The sequence below is a fragment of the Euprymna scolopes genome, chromosome 3 (genome assembly GCF_053919585.1).
Source record: "Euprymna scolopes isolate OS-2025 chromosome 3, ASM5391958v1, whole genome shotgun sequence".
Taxonomy (NCBI): domain Eukaryota; kingdom Metazoa; phylum Mollusca; class Cephalopoda; order Sepiida; family Sepiolidae; genus Euprymna; species Euprymna scolopes.
In genome coordinates this window covers 56,737,167-56,754,586 of record NC_136484.1, presented here as the reverse complement: position 1 = coordinate 56,754,586, position 17,420 = coordinate 56,737,167, and the positions used below count along the sequence as shown (strand labels likewise).

The 17,420-nt window shown below is 38.3% G+C and overlaps 1 protein-coding gene across 1 annotated transcript in view; it reads right to left on the bottom strand.

Moving 5' to 3' along the window:
* The window catches only part of LOC145255588 (uncharacterized), a 39,459-nt gene that overhangs the window by 20,853 nt on the left and 1,186 nt on the right, over positions 1-17,420 (bottom strand). Inside the window, exon 2 of the mRNA XM_080114069.1 lies at positions 184-336. Coding sequence (XP_079970195.1) covers positions 184-336 — 153 coding nt within the window. The remainder of the gene's footprint in view (positions 1-183; positions 337-17,420) is intronic.

Sequence of the window (17,420 nt, the reverse complement as noted above, 5' to 3'; positions counted from 1 at the left end):
TATGTAAAGTAAAAAAAAAAAAAAGTGTATAAAAATCAACTAATATCTATAAAAGGTGAGTCTTATTTTAGGGAGATAATCTTATACTGGAAATTTTTTTCATACAAGGGAGATAATCTCCAACAAGGGCGGGGAGAGAAGGAAGGATTTATTACAATTAGTAAAAATAAAAGTTATACTAACTTGGACAATGCATTTCCATATTTCTTCCAATCCATCCCAGTCAATAACAATTCCTTTTCTTAACGGATAAGAAAGAATGGCATAACCTTGTTTGGCCAAAAGCTCTCGGCCAACAAAGATGGACTTGTAACCGGCCACTGCTGGCATATGAACCTTGAAAATACAATTCAAATAACAATTACATTTAATATTTCAGTAAATACAATGAAGAAAAATGAATCAAAGTTGTAAAAAAAATTTTTAATTTCATCATTTTGTTTTAAATCTGTGTCAAATGAAAATTTTTAAATTGATAAGTGAGATGCATTATTACCAGAATGGATACTTTTAGAGACTATGGTTCAACAGTAAATACACATGAAAACATTATCATACCATAAAGCAGATAAACTAAACAAATCCGGTACAATGTGCAAGAAATTACTTCCAAAATCGTACTATGGTGTATTTAGTGAATTTCATTATGTAATATATAAAAGTCAGTCAGATTTTTGACCTTAGAACCATATAGTATAGATAAATCGATATTTGATTCTGACTAGTGCTTTCTTCCTTTTTATACTCACAGTATATTCTTTAAACTAAAAGTTTAATTTGCTTTAGTTTCCATCATTACCCACTTATGCTGGCTTGGAAGTTTGTTATACTGGGAACATTTTTCATTTATGAGATAAACAGCACCATCCAGTTACAACATTAATAAAAATAATTTTTTTACATTAAATACTTATGCTGGCTCGGAAGTTTATTATGCTGGGGACAATTTTCGTTTATAAAATAAACAGCACCATCCACTTACAAAATTAATGAAAATAATTTTCTACATTTTGTTTACCCATGTTCGACTTGAGATAAAATAATTACATTTTTAAAAATAAATATTAACATATTTATTTCTTTAAATTGCTTGTTTATCATAAGAGGGACTACAATAATTTATTCGCAAAAAGACTATTTAGTATGCTGTCTTTATAAATTATTACAAAGAGCCTTTATTATAACTCTTTGATTTATCCTGGCTGATTAGTAGATTCTTTTCAAGGTATAGCCACTTGTATTGTTTGAATTTATAACAGGCAGTAAATTTATATAAATAAAAGAGTAGATGTATGGACGTGTGGCTGTGTCTGCGTAAATATTTAACCGATAAACTCTTAAACTACTGGTCACATAACACTGAAATTAACAGGAAATAGTAATCATACACCAAGTGTCGTTTATAATAACAAGATGGAGGAATAACGCATGCTGAAAGCCGCATTTTGAAATACAAAATGTTCATTTCAACCTGCCGACATATTTGTATTAGTTTTCACATGCGTAAAACTAAACATAGCTAAAAGTGGTTTAATTTTTAAATTTTCCAATCTATTGGGTAAGGTTAAACGGTAGGAACGTGAAGGAACATGGCAGGAGTGCTAAATGTTTTGGTTTCGATTCTAGCTGATAGCACTCAAGTCATTTTTTACTTTTCAATTTATTTTTTTTTTTTACTTTTAAAATAGTAGTACATATTAGGTACAATATGATATTCAATAGAGAATTGACTTTGTAATAATTATTACGAAATCTGTATGAATTAAAATATATTCAGACGTATTTTACGACCAGCAAGATTTGGCACCACCACTCCTGTTAGTTATTAATAATCATTTTTAAAACACAAAAACGACAGTTAATAGCTAAGATATTAGCAGCCTTAAAAGGAGCCCTGCCGTTCACATCAAACTAGTAGCAGAAGCAGTCTCTATGCAGCTACAGTTGCTTATAGACGCTGGATTGCTAAATATCAGTTAAGGATCCATTTCTGACAATCAGTCTGGCAGAAACTGAGCTATTTTGGTAACCTTTTATCCGTCAGGCTGTGGTTTTGGTTTTAATTGCACCTAGGAGGTCCACCATCCTAGATCTTGTTTTCTTTCTTTGAGAGGAGTTAGGTTATTGCTAACTGACTGAAGCGCCATAATTGTTGAATAGGTCAGAGTGCTTCTTCTTGAGGGCGTTCGCTTGAGTCTCCTCACTTTCTGACCTTATGTCATATCTTTCTGTGGTGGGAAGGAAGTAAATATCAGCAATGCAACTTCTCCGGAAGAGCTGTGATAGCAGATAATGTCAGGACTATGCTGTTAGGAATTTTAGTTTTTGGCAGGGCCACCTGAAGAGGATTAACCTGACACCCAACAATATTAAGGCTGCAATCTGGCTAAATGCGTTCTGGTAAAGTGCAAAGGTGTCTGCACCAGGATCTGGCTGCTTTCGGGTGTATCTTGCTAATGCATTTGAGGAGAAATCTATCGCATGAGGACAACAGCATTGGTGCATATGAAACTGCCACTCAGTGCCTCGGTACATCTGCTGATCCTTGTTGACTTGACATCAGGAGTAACAGGAAATCCTTCAGCAACATGGAGTGTTCTAAATCCACTAAAAGAACTTTCATTAAAAACAGCCAATATCAGGTTTAACGCTGCTGCATTCTGGTCCAACTCGTTTAAACAACAACAATAACAACAACAACAACTCGTGGTGGTAGCTCCAGCACACAGTCGATTATTAATGATTATTTTTAAACAGAAAAAATCGACCCCTCATAGCTAAAATGTTGGGGCCTCAGAATCAACATCGGTCGATTATGTTTCTAACATCTGTTATCAGCATAAGCCTTCTTATTTATATTTTTTCTCTATTTTTTTCCTTCTTTCCTCAAACACATTATAATTAAAACAAAAATAAAAAATAAAAAAATAAATTTAAAAAAATATTTAGAAAAATAAACAACTAATTCCTCTCCCCCCCCCCATCCCCTATCAGAGACAGCTAGTAACGTTATAATCTTATTGATACGAGATCAATTAATCAACTGTGGTTATTGCATTTGAAATCAGATTGAATATGCAGCTGATCTGAAAGTTGACTGAGGTTCGGTTGTGGATAGGATTAAAAAAAAAAAGGTTTGTTTCGTTTAATCCTGCTAAGACACAGCTTATCTTTCAATCATAGGTGTGATCCTTTTCTTCCTGTTTTTGAGTAGAATGAAATGAAATGAAACTGCGGCACTAACCCTGGCCGTGTTTAAACAGCTTCCTCCTAAGGAGGAAGTTTTATGAGAGTATGAAATTCACAAGCGGTCCCCAGTCGCATGTATAGCCTTGTTAGAGGAGTTGACAATATTGTTTTTGCAACTTTTGCAGGGAGGTGTCGACGTCCTCCTACATACAGCGCCTGGTATCCCCAAATTGGTTACCATCTGGCACTGATCAGGCTCGATGTTGCTTAATTTCAATGATTTAACGAGAACTGGTGTGATTATTCCGTATATATATATATATTTTTTTTTAGGATAAATTGATTCTGAAACTTCTTGGTCTTTCTTTCTCATCAAATCTTTCTCGAAATTCATACATAAAATCCATTGCTCTTTCCGTTTTATGTGAAGTCGATTCTCTCTTTTGCTTCAAACACTTTCTCACATCTAAGGCTATTCTATATCTTTCTACATATCTATGCATGGATTACTGCTGTCATATTTGGGTAGGTGAATCTCTGTTCCATTTAAGGGTTCTTGATAAGGTTTGACTGGCTCCACCCTTTCTTCTCCTTTGCACTCTCTCTCTCTCTCTCTCTCTCTCTCTCTCTCTCTCACACACACACACACACACACACACACACACACACACACACACACACACACACAGAATGCGATTTTGCTAGTCTCAACATTTCTTCTATAAATACTATTATGGCATGTGTTCTTCAAAGTTGTCTGATCTATTCCCTGCTTCCTTTACTGCAGCTCGTTTGACTCTTTGGTCTAGTGGTCTCCTTCAACCCACTGTTTAGATATCTCAGCATCCTATTCTAGTAATTTCTCTGCAAGAACTGCAGTCTTGTAAAACTCTTTTCCTGCTGACTGCTTTCCTCCTACCCACAGCCTTGATTTTTTCAAGACTAAAGTCACTAGGCATCTCCTTTCTTTGCAATAATTATCTGTCATTTATTTTAGCCCTTTACATAAAAATGTAACGGCATAATCACGTTGACACACCGGTTCTTGCCAGGTCACCGAAATTAAACAATGCTGAACCTGACTAATACCAGATGAGTGACCATTTGGGAATACTAGGCAAAGTATAGGGTAGCAAGATAGCACTACTGTCAAAGGAAAAGTTAGGCGCTTCCTTCCGTCCGCTAGTCTGTGAGAGACCTCTAAGCAAAATCGAGTACCCATTTCACCCTCACCCCTCAACCAGGGTAACGTGAGGTTATGGAAAGCAGGTGACTGATGTACTATGGAAGTAATCAGAAATAATTCTGTTTATGGTTTCGTATCTTGTTGAGCTGGACAGATCTCTTTGAGTACAATGGTCAAGATAATCACCCAGATCATTGCTCGGACAGAAAGAAACTGCAACCTACTGTCTGTACAACTGCAAAGAAAGCTGCGGCAATACATCAAGCACTTTCGAGAAAACAACATGAATGGGGTTGTGAATGATGAGCAACAATGAATTCATGAATGACTCAAAGGTGAGAGATAGATGGAGAATCATAGCCATCAATGCCTGTACCAGATAGGAAACCACTTGAATTGAACATAAAAAATCTCACAAAGAAAGATTCACAAAATGATCACCATTACTGTAAATACGTAACAAGTCTATATTGAATAAAACCTTTTTGTTAACGTGACACAACTATGTTGTAGTGAATATCATGGAAAAAAGTAACTGTATAAACCATGCCATCAATTATTCATAATAAATACTGTGTTTCACAATGTCGTATAAAAGATACAAGTACTAAGTAATAATAAGCTTAAAGTGGGAGTCAACAAATTACTTAAGACTTCAACCTGATCATGGCTGATGGAATGAGAGCAAGATATCCTTGTGGATTTTAATTAGTTCTGTTCGAAATTCTGTACAGATTCTCGAGTTTAACAAAAAGATTCCGGAGTTCAACAAGATGCACTGGAAGGGGATCAATGCTTTGTACAGTTGACTGCTGATTAATAAACTTAAGAATTACTGTATGTTTAGTGATCATATGGCATATAAGCTTAGGAAAACTAGACTAAACCAACCCTTACAGGATGGAACGATAAAAGTATCGCCCTAAAGAAAACAACACTACAGCTTTTATTTTAAAACTTTTATTGAAAAAAATCAATTAAGGTAACTTGATTATGTAGTAGAGCTGACATCTATCCAATGTAGTCGCCTTCAGTCTCAATCACTGCCTCGATATGGGTCTGGAATTGAGAGCATGCTTTTTCCACAAGCGTCGGCGGGAGGTCGGCAAATATTGGGCGAATGGCGGCGATCAGGTTGGCTTTGGTGTTGTGGGAGGTTATGCTGGTGATGTTCTCGACTTATGACCAAACGAAGTAGTTCAGCAGGTTCAGGTGAGGGGAGTAGAGAAGCCAATGAGAGAAGGGTACAAAGTCATAGCACTCGTTCTGAAGACAAGCCTGGGTCTCGTTGAACTTTTGGGCTGGCACCAAATCCTGATGCCACACCCAGGGTCTGTCAGCGGCCACCTGATTGCACCAGGGGATCACCACAGTCTTCAGCACATTCAGGTACACTTTGGTGTTGACTTTCAAGCTGACTTCAAAAATGTTAGGTGGCATGATGTGGCCCTTACTTGAAACCACACCAAAGACTATAACCATAGCTGGAAACTTTGTTTTCATCACCCTGGGCACGTCCTTCTTTGTAGCAATCCAACAATACATTTTGAGGCTGCTTGCAATGGTTCGGTTGTCATAACTTGTATTGGTAGAGAGCATGAGTTGTACAGTGGCACATCTCTGATCTGGATTGTTGAACATTGTGTCACTTTCAGACATGATAGAAGGCTCTTCTCACTCTTGGGATTTCTACACTACTGGCCAACTAATAGATGGGCTGCAACAAAAAAAGAAAGCCGGTTTTCATCAAACGAAAATGGAATCATATCTTTTCTAGGGCAACAATTCTATCGTTCCGCCCTGTATTTGTTTGGTACTTTTTTCATCTAACTGCAACCCAACATTCACTGTTAAATTGACGACTTTCAAGGTCTTCAGGTATGCTGAAGACAAATATCACATTTAAATTTGGGACAGACAAGTAGTTTTCTGGATATTAAGACCTTTAATCTTTTATATTTTGCTGTCGGCCATGTTTTTTTTCTCAACTGAACAAGTACTAATGCACATTTTATGATATCACTTCTTCATTGAAGCCAAACTTTTTTCCCTGAAGCATTCATTCTTTTGGAGTTTGAAAACAGCTAATAATCACTAGACATATCTAGAGACGCAGCTGGATGCAAAAGCAATTCTAAATGTGTCCATGTAATTTTGATATCGTTGCAATCCATTTATGATACAATAAATTATCTTTTTTCTTTTCAGTTGTGACCGATTTTTGACGATTACTTTCTCCAAACGCACCAATAATGCTATATATGATATATAATATTTGCTATTCATCGTTTTTCCTTTTTCAATGTAATTGAGCAACAAAATACCTTGCACATTTAAAAATATGGAGGTCAAAACCTTGCCTGCTAATGTTTGAATCTTTAGCTATTTTGGACAGCTTTCACCTGTTTGCTATCCATTCAATTGACCACCAATTTGACTCTGAAGTAAAGTAGTCTTCGTGCTTCATCCATTGTCACATATTGATGCCAAAACTTCTTTTTGTTGCTTTGAAACTGCTACAAAAATGCTCTGCGTCATTCATGCATTCTTGACTGTGAGCAAATGCGGCACCCATTTTGTAGACAGCTTTCTCGTTAACAAATATTTATGCAAAATGTTGAAAGCAGTGCATTCTGATATCTTCAACTTCTCTGCTATCTCAGACAATGTAAACTTACGATCGGCCAAAACGAGTTTGTAAACATTTTTATGTTTTCTGGGACAACTGCTGCATTTGGACGACCTGTGCGTTCAGCATCATTTGTGTTTCTACGAACACGTTTAAAGTCAGTATACCACCTCTTAACCACTGTTTTAGACGGAACAGAGTCCAAATAAGTCATCAAGCCATTGCTTGAGCAGTATTTTTTTTCACTCAGAAAGTAATGCTTTATGAACACACAAAATTCAGATATTTTTTTTTTTTTAAAGAGTGGTCACCACTTATCAAGGCCCGGAAGCCACTCAGGGATAAGGGTTATTGCAAGTACATTACGTTAGTGTGGAGATTTGATGAAGTGTTTACTTAAGGGGGCGGTTCATTAGGAATTTGTTAACGCTGGACTTGAAGACATCCAAGTTGTAGTCAGGTGGGAAGCAGGCAGACGGAACAGAGTTCCACAGGCGTGCAGTTCTAAGAAAGAAGCTTTGTTCATGGAATCCACGTTTTGATTTAGGCACAAACAAAGAGTGGGGGAAATTTTTCACAGTAGATTCAACTAGACGGGTGTTTTTCGTGAAAGATTGGCGAGGGGGGACCAGAGATTGGAGTTCAGACGAGCACCTGCCATGGAAATAACGATAAAACAAAGACAGGCTCGCAACGTCTCTTCTGTGGGAGAGGGGTTGCAAGGTAGAGAAAAGGGCATTCCCGACTAAGCCATAAAGTCTATTTTGTACTCTGTCAAGGCAGGATAGGCTGTTTTTAGCAGCTCCTGCCCAGATATGGCAACAGTATTCCATCCTTGGATGTACTTGGCTTTTATATAGATAGAGAATTGCATCAGTAGTGAGATATCTTCTGGAGTTGTAGAAGGATCCCACCATCTTTCCAGCAACCTTGGTAACAGACTTGATGTACGTGTTCCATTTCAGATCAGGAGTAAAGATCAAACCCAGAAGCTTGTCAAAACACGGGCCCTCTCCCAGACGAGAGCCATCCATCACAATTGATGCCAGATGGGGATCAGAGCGTTGATTATGTAAGGATAGGAGTTTGGTTTTAGATGAATTAAAGGTAACCAGCCACGTTTTCCCCCACTGAACCACGCGCCTGAGATCAGAGGAGAGAGAATCAGAGAGAACTTTGTCATTTATAGCCTTTGATGTGTTGCCGTAGATGGTCGTGTCATCAGCATAGATGTCAACGAATGATTTAAGTATGTGTTTAGGGAGGTCATTGATGCAGATCAGAAAGAGAGGTGAGCCCAGGATTGACCCCTGAGGGACTCCAGCATTAATACTGCAGGCCTCTGATTTTTGTCCATCGACCACTACTCTTATGAGCCTATCGGAGAGAAATGATTTAATGATTGAGAAAACATTTCCAGTTATACCGTAGCTGGAAATCTTGTGAAGTAGAACCTTATGTCATACCTTGTCGAAGGCTTTTGACATGTCAAGAGCAATTGCCCTGGAAAGGAAGCCTTTGTCAAGAGATTCACTAATCCTGTGAGATATAACTGTCAGCACATCTGCGGTAGAGCTTGCAGAGCGGAAACCATATTGTGTGTCACTAAGAAGGTTGTTTCTGCTGAGGTGGTTGACTATTTCTCTATTTAATATGGATTCCAGCAACTTACTCATAACACACAGGAGACTTATTGGTCTGTACTGAGAGGGATATGACTTATCACCTGAATTCTTAAATACAGGGCAAACTGATGAGGTCTTCCAGGGAGTCGGAAAGCACTTCTCCTTAAGGCAGTTTTGAATATTTGTAAACTAATAACCCGATTGGGCTTAAATTGTGACACATACTACTTGAAAGTTAGTACCTTATAAATACCATATGCATTTTTTTTGTATTAATGGCGCCACCTATATGTTAGGTCCGGAACTTATTGAGTGGTGTGTCATATGTTAAGAAATTCTTCTTGCACTAAAAATGATGAGTCTCTTTACTTCTATATCATCTTTATTAGGGATATATTACTATAAGTAGGGAGAGTATACATAAATATAAAATGTAGTAATCCACAGATAGCTGCTTCGTCCTCCACGATTCATCAGAATGGCTGGACGTACATTCACTTGGCTACCAAAATCTCAGTAGATGCATAACACAATTAACCATCCATGTAAGTGCATAACAATAAAAAAGACATAAAATTAAAACGTCAGATGTAGTTAATCTTTTGATACCCATCCTCTCTCTCTCTCTCTCTCTCTCTCTCTCTCTCTCTCTCTCTCTCTCTCTCTCTCTCTCTCTTTATCTCTGTCTCTCTCTTTCTTTGGAGATTGAATAAAATGCCTTAATTTAGATTTTATTTTAATCAGACTAATCTGAATTTTCTCATTACAGATAATACTGTGGTTCAAACGTGTTTCTCTGGAAAGATTGAACGGCTTCACGTGTTTGAACATGATGAGACAGAAAGAAAAAAAAGAGAAATTTATCACTGGATCATGATGATCTCCAGGACTGGCCAATAAACTGAACCACCAGAACAAAGGTCAGGGCACGACCTATGTTAAGAAGATCTGTTCGGCCGAAAATTACGTCATATGTTTGGAGGCAAGTGAGGCATTTCGATGACTGAGGCTGTTTTTGAGAAATCAGATTTTAACTGCATTTAAGGCAAGAACACGAACCGATTTATACTGAAACTGAATTTTATGCAATATGAATTAAAGAAAACAAAAACAAAAGCAAGAATTGTTTAAAAAATAATAGTTAAGCTTAAACGGTACGCGTTGTTCTGCGTAAACATCACGTTTCATGGAATTTAAAGGCTATATATATAGTTTTGGAAGTTTCTTTAAAACCTTTAAAAAGTTGCCCTTCGTTGGAACATTATTTTGTCAGTAAGTCCTGCATTGCTTAATAGTTTTGCTTACATGAACAAACAATATTCTTAAATGGATCATCAGTTGTTTACCATGAAACACCAGTAACTCTCGCTTCTCCTATTTTGTCATTCAGTCCTCATTTAATGAGTGATTTTTCTGACAAAGGGTGAAGAAAAAGCTGCTTAAAGGTCGGTAGTACTTGGTGACCAGTAGTCTGAGATGTCGGAAATTTTTCTGTCTCTGTCTGTCCCTTGTGGCCATGTCACTAGTAAGGGTGCTGGAGGTAAACGTTTTGTCTGGGCTGATGTTATCCGCCTGATAGTCAGGGACCCGAACCTTGGATTAACCACTAAGGAGGCTGTCCTATCAGCAGGCGCAAAGTACTGGGACTGCTGTATTGCCATTTGGTGAGTGGATCTGGACCATGCAGCAGTCTCTGGTGGGGCCTCTCGATGCCATACTAGTGGGTAATTGTTACGGCTTTACCTTTTCGTGTGCTACAAAAAAAAAATTTTCCTGTCCTTTTCTCTCTTACTTTCCCTCTCTGTACTGCCCTAACCAAGTATGCCGACCTATTCCACAAATCCCAAAACCTCAACATGAAATATCTCCAGAATAAAAACTCGATTAAACCTAGAACCCCATCTTCCAACGTAGACCCCTACTACCAGGTCTCCTTCTCCAATATCAGGGGTCTACGTTCCAACCTTCCAGAGGTTGAAACCCAATTACAGGAAACGAAACCGGACATATTATTTCTAAGTGAAACTGGAATAGGGCCGACCACTTCCCTAGATGAGTTCTTAATTAATGGATACTCCAATTTAACAGCTAAATCTGACACCCAAGATCGCCATGGGCATGGAATATGTGCTTACATTAAGGATGGCTTCCCGTGTGGCAGGGATATCTCTAGAGAAGATCCTAATTTACCCTATATGTGCTTCAGGGTTGCACTTGCTAACACCACTGCATTTATATTTGCCCTCTATAGGCCCCACAACAGCGGAGTTACTATCTTTAAGAGCATATCTGAGAAAATAGACCACATACTGTCTTCACATCCCTCGGCTAATATCCACATCTGTGGTGACTTCAACGTCCATAACGTGGAATGGCTGACCCATTTAAATAAGACAGATGATGAGGGGAGGTTTTGTCATGATTTTGCCATTGCTTATGACCTCACTCAGATTGTTTGCGAACCCACCCGTGTGCCCGATACACCCGATCAATATGCAAGCCTCTTAGACCATTTTCTCTCAACTTCCCCTGAGCTATGTTCATGTACCGTTCATTCTCCCCTAGGATCCTCCGACCACTCCGTCGTATCAGGTAAGATAAAAACGAAATGTAAGAAGCCCCCAGACGTACCCCTGCACCGTACTGTATACCGATACTCTATGGCTGACTGGGATAGCTTCCGTACATTCATATCTGATTTACCTCTGCACTCCATGTTTAAAAAGGAAGTGTCCTCTATAGTATCAGATCTGACCGAATGGTTAATTGTAGGCATAGACCAATTCATACCATCTAAAAAATTCCAACAAAAACCTAACAGCCAGCCATGGTTCTCCCCAGAATGTGCTGCTGCTATCGCGCACAGAAATTACTTTTTCCATAGCTACCAACGTAATAGATGCACTGAGACTAAAACTGCTTTCAGGTCTGCAAGCAACCACTGTAAAAGAGTAATAAAAAATGCAAGAGAGCTATATGCCCAGTCTGTTAAATCCAAAGTAGCTGATCAGCGGCTTGGATCCCACCAGTTTTGGCAAATAACAAATAGGATCCTGAACAGAAGTGTGCGTTCTATCCCAACCATTATCAATGGACCAGAGGTCATCTCGTCAGCGTCAGACAAGGCCAAACTATTTGCAAAGAACTTTGCAGCTAATTCTACCCTATGCGACGAAGGCCATCAACTCCCCATATTTCCTCCTATAACACAGAACAAGCTAGGTAACATACAAATATCCGTGCATGAGGTCGCAAAGCTAATAAAAAATCTAGATTCCAGTAAAGCAACGGGCCCTGATGGCATCCCAATTATAGTGTTAAAAAAGCTTCAACCAGAATTTTCTCCCATACTTACGAAACTATTTAAGCGCTGCCTTAAGGAGAAGTGCTTTCCGACCCCCTGGAAGACCTCATCAGTTTGCCCTGTATTTAAGAATTCATGTGATAAGTCCTCTCCCTCTCAGTACAGACCAATAAGTCTCCTGTGTGTTATGAGTAAGTTGCTGGAATCCATATTAAATAGAGAAATAGTCAACCATCTCAGCAGGAATAACCTTCTTAGTGACACACAATATGGTTTCCGCTCTGCAAGATCTACCGCAGATGTGCTGACGGTTATATCTCACAGGATTAGTGAATCTCTTGACAAAGGTTTCCTTTCTAGGGCAATTGCTCTTGACATATCAAAGGCCTTCGACAAGGTATGGCATAAGGGTCTACTTCACAAGATTTCCAGCTATGGTATAACTGGAAATGTTTTCTCAATCATTAAATCATTTCTCTCCGATAGGCTCATAAGAGTAGTGGTAGATGGACAAAAATCGGAGGCCTGCAATATAAATGCTGGAGTCCCTCAGGGGTCAATCTTGGGCCCAACTCTCTTCCTGATCTACATCAATGACCTCCCTAAACACATACTTAAATCATTCGTTGACATCTATGCTGATGACACGACCATCTACGGCAACACATCAAAGGCTATAAATGACAAAGTTCTCTCGGATTCTCTCTCCTCTGATCTCGAGCGCGTGGTTCAGTGGGGGAAGATGTGGCTGGTTACCTTTAATTCATCCAAACCAAACTCCTATCCTTACATCATCAACGCTCTGATCCCCAGCTGGCATCAATTGGGATGGATGGCTCTCGTCTGGGTGAGGCCCCGTGTTTTGACAAGCTTCTGGGTTTGATCTTTACTCCTGATCTGAAATGGAACACGTACATCAAGTCTGTTGCCAAGGTCGCTGGAAAGATGGTGGGATCCTTCTACCGCTCCAGAAGATATCTCACTACTGATGCAATTCTCTATCTATATAAAAGCCAAGTACATCCAAGGATGGAATACTGTTGCCATATCTGGGCAGGAGCTGCCAAAAACAGCCTATCATGCCTTGACAGAGTACAAAATAGACTTCGTGGTTTAGTGGGGGATGCCCTTTTCTCTACCCTGCAACCCCTCTCCCACAGAAGAGACGTTGCGAGCCTATCCTTGTTTTATCGTTATTTTCATGGCAGGTGCTCGTCTGAACTCCAATCCCTGGTCCCCCCTCGCCAATCTTTCACGAAAAACACCCGTCTAGCTGAATCCACTGTGAAAAATTTCCCCCACTCTATATCTGTGCCTAAATCAAAACGCGGATTCCATGCACAAAGCTTCTTTCTTAGAACTGCACGCCTGTGGAACTCTGTTCCGTCTGCCTGCTTCCCACCTGACTACAACTTGGATGTCTTAAAGTCCAATGTTAACAAATTCCTAATGAACCGCCCCCTTAAGTAAACACTTCATCAAATCTCCACACTAACGTAATGTACTTGCAATAACCCTTATCCCTGAGTGGCTTCCAGGCCTTGATAAGTGGTGATCACAGTGTAAAAAAAAAAAAAAAAAAAAACACTGTTTGGGGATTCAATATATACTAGTCTATCCGTTGACCCATAAAAGGTAAGATAAAAAATATTCAAAACAAAAAGTGATTTTGAGGTTATATTGCCTTTTATTGTCTTGATAAAACAGTTTTTCAAGTGATGAGTGAAAAAAATAAAACTCAGGAAGCCTCCAGAGCACTACTGCAAGCACTAATTAAAATTAAGAAATTAAAATTAAGGAGGCCCTACTAAAAGCACTACTTAAACTAAGTTTCTACCTTTCCCCTCCTTGAAGAGAAAATAATTTTTAAGTAAAGCCTGAAAAAAAAAATGTAAATAAATCGTCAGAATCCACAGGAGCGCTATTAAAAGCAGTAAATAGTGTTATAAATATGCTTATAGTTATATATTGTATGTTTATATTTAAATCAGTTTTGTAACTCGACGGGGTTAAATTACATTTATTTGTAAGGAATACATGTCAAAATAAGTTAAAACAAAAACCATATTGTTGACCTTGTGTATACTTTGAATAGCCGCAGTAGCTTTTAATATCGGACTTAAGACCGGACGGCCATGAAATAGGTAAGCAGACGAATTTTTTAAACTGGAAGTCAGAACCCGGAAAGATGATTTAAACGGCCAGGCAAGTAAGCTTATCTGAGTTTTATAGATTTCCAACTGTCTTTTGAGGAAGATTATATTTGTTTCTGATGAGTTGTTTGGTGAACTTCCGCTATTCAACAACACATGTGTAAAACGTACTTCATAAATAATGTAAATATGTGTGTGTGTGTGTGTGTGTGTGTGTGTGTGTGTGTGTGTGTGTGTGTGTGTGTGTGTGTGTGTGTGTGTGTGTGTGTTTGCAAAATTTAAAAAATGTGTTCTTTAAAAAAAAACATGTCATGCAACGCTCATTCTAATTTTTTAAAGTTATTTTTCTTGCTTGGCAAAGAAGAAGAAGAAGAAGAAGAAGAAGAAGAAGAAGAAGAAGAAGACACTCGTGCTACTGCATCTCCTCTACCAACGTAAAGATGGACCAAAATATTGGCTGGACCTTACTTCTCCATGTTGTATGAAGTATTTCCAAAGTTATGTGATGGAAACTGTTTATCTGATCCGACTGAAATTTGGCATGGTGGCTACTGTTACGAAAAAACAGCAGATCTAGAAAAATAGGAAGTTGTAATGCCATCAAAATTTCAACCTGACTAAAATTTTCTAGGTCAAAGCTCAAAGTCATATAAGATGTGTACCTTCATTGGCCACAATATGACGAGTCCCTACGATGAACAGAACCAAAGTTATCACCCAAATTGTGATGTCCCAAAATTAAATCAGTCACATAATGACCGATATTTTGAACAATTTTGATGACGATTGGTCAAGCGAGGTGGCTATAAACAAACATAATCACAAACTCAATTGAAAACATATCCTCTGACTAAGGTGAAAGAATATCAAAACAAATTACTGCATGGGAAAAGTAGTCTACTAGGAACTATGCAAATGCCTGCACGTTGAACATGCAGAGAAATAGTACAGACATAAGCTGTAGATAGAATTACAAAATTAAAAGCATAACATTTTCTGGGACAAGGAGTTATAAGCATACAAACTCATCCAAGCAAGGATAGAAGATGTGATAATAGTCAGCAGAAAGAAAAGAGACTGTGAAAATATAGATTTGCCGTCTTAACACGTTTTATTGCCTTAGATTTCCCATGCGATACCTAAACAATTCCTTATAAAACATTGCAATCTCTTTTTTTTTTTTCTGTCCCGCTTGTTGCTAAATCTTAAGTTCACCTTCGAATGCGCCTCTTACTAAATATAGAAATAATCACTCAAAGTAAATACACAAAAGTTGCCATAGATTTAAACATAAAGAAAATCACTATAATTCCAATAATTGTAGGAACACTAGGAACAGTCCTGAAAAAAAAAACTGAAAAAGGAACTAGAAGAAATTGGAATCAAAAGGAAGACTGCTACTATACAACACATTGCAATGAGTAATTAAAGTAAAACTAAAATATTAAGAAAAGTCTTCAAATACGGAAACAACCCCACATAACCAATGAAGGCTAATCAGCCACAGGTAAGTTGAAATGGAAACAAAAACATTGAAAGACCATCACACGAACACAAGGAAACTAACACTACCATAAACCTTATAAACTGATACTCCCACTTCAAAAAAGAAAAATGTATACATTCTTACACATGATGACACCAACCTCAGCTATTGAAAGACAGAAAGGAGAGCACCAACCAGACCTTTACTGGAAGGGTGCAGAGTGTACTGGAACATTGGAGAAGTCTATCACCACTCAAATCTCAGAGAAAACCAACAGTCAGTGCCAGCAAGTAATCATTGGTAAATGATTTGCAACTGTTATCAAGAGGTAGAAACTGTTGAACATTTCGGACATTAACTCACTCAGAATCCAGGGAACACCCTGGGTGTTGTCACTGAGCAATCACTGATAGTTGCTTTTGTGAAAACACCTAGTAATAATAAATGATAATAAACCACATCATTAGCGGATGCAGCAAGCTTCACCAAAACCAATATCCGAGGTGCCTTAAATAAGTTTCCAGACTTTTTTTGTATGGGTACTTTTATTGATAGTAAACACATAAAATTCTAATCCCCTTCGAAGTAATCTCCTTCGGCTGCAACGCACTTGTTGTACTGTTGCAACAACTTCTGGAAGGCTCATGCAAGTCCTCTTGTGTGAGCGTGTCAATGACTCTCATAACAGCTTCTTTCATCTGCTCAATTGTCTCATAACGGTAGCTTCTAATGTTTTCATTGAGCTTATAGAATACCACAAAGTCACAGGGCGCAAGGTCTGGACTATGGGGAGGTGAGGAACTGTCTTGATGCTCATCTTGGTCAAATAGTTTGTGACAAGGATTAAGTTGTGAATTGGTGCATTGTCTTGGTGGAAATGCCAATGAACTTATTTGAAGAGTGCTGGCCTCTTCGAATGGAATCTCTTCTTGAACTCCCTTAAAACCTTAACGTTGTATTCCTTTTTGACTGTCTGTCCAGTGGAAACCCAGTGCATGTAGATCATGCCAATGCTGTCATAAAGGGGGATCATCATAAGTTTCTGGGTGGATTTGCATTGTGTGGCCTTTTGTGGTATGGAAGATTCAGCATGCTCCACTGAGAATTCTGTCACTCAAAAACTGATGCGCTATTTATGCAAGATGGTCCAAAAGCAGTCTGAAGCATTCCATACTTTTCTGTGGCATTTTTTCAAATTTTAAAAAATAATTTTATTGCATATCGTTCTTCTAAAGTGTCCTTATGTCCAGATTGCATTTTTGAAATTCACCAGCTGTGACAAGCAGGCTTTGGTAGCGTGTATTCCAATTCTTGCTGTAGCTGTTCATTTGAACCTGAAATCATAAAAATTGGTCAGTCATCTCATAAGAAGTATAGCAATAACATACTGAATTTTCAAGATTCTACGAAAATTTTAAATGCCTGTACAAAAAACGTCTTGAAAATTATTGAAAGCACCTTGTAAAAGTAGGCGCTATTGGGATCAAACAATCTCCAAAGAGTCAATTTGCCGTAAAAGAGTCAAACAAAATTAAAAACGAATGAAGCCATTTTCATTCAACTGGTTTTTGATTTCAATTCATCAAAGGATTTTAACTTACATTTGTCTTTGATATTTGTTGAGACAATTGTTTGTTTTATGTGTGTGTATCCTTGTCAACAGGTTAATAAAGCCAGCCAGCCAGTGGCATTCACTCTAGGCGCATTGAACCGGCTTCCCCCAAAGGAAGAAGTGTTAAGGGAATATCAAATTCACAAGCTGTCCTCAGCCGCTTAAATATCCCTACCAGGGGAGATAACATTAGGTTTTTGCAGTTCTTGCAGGGAGATGTCGATCTCCTCCTACAT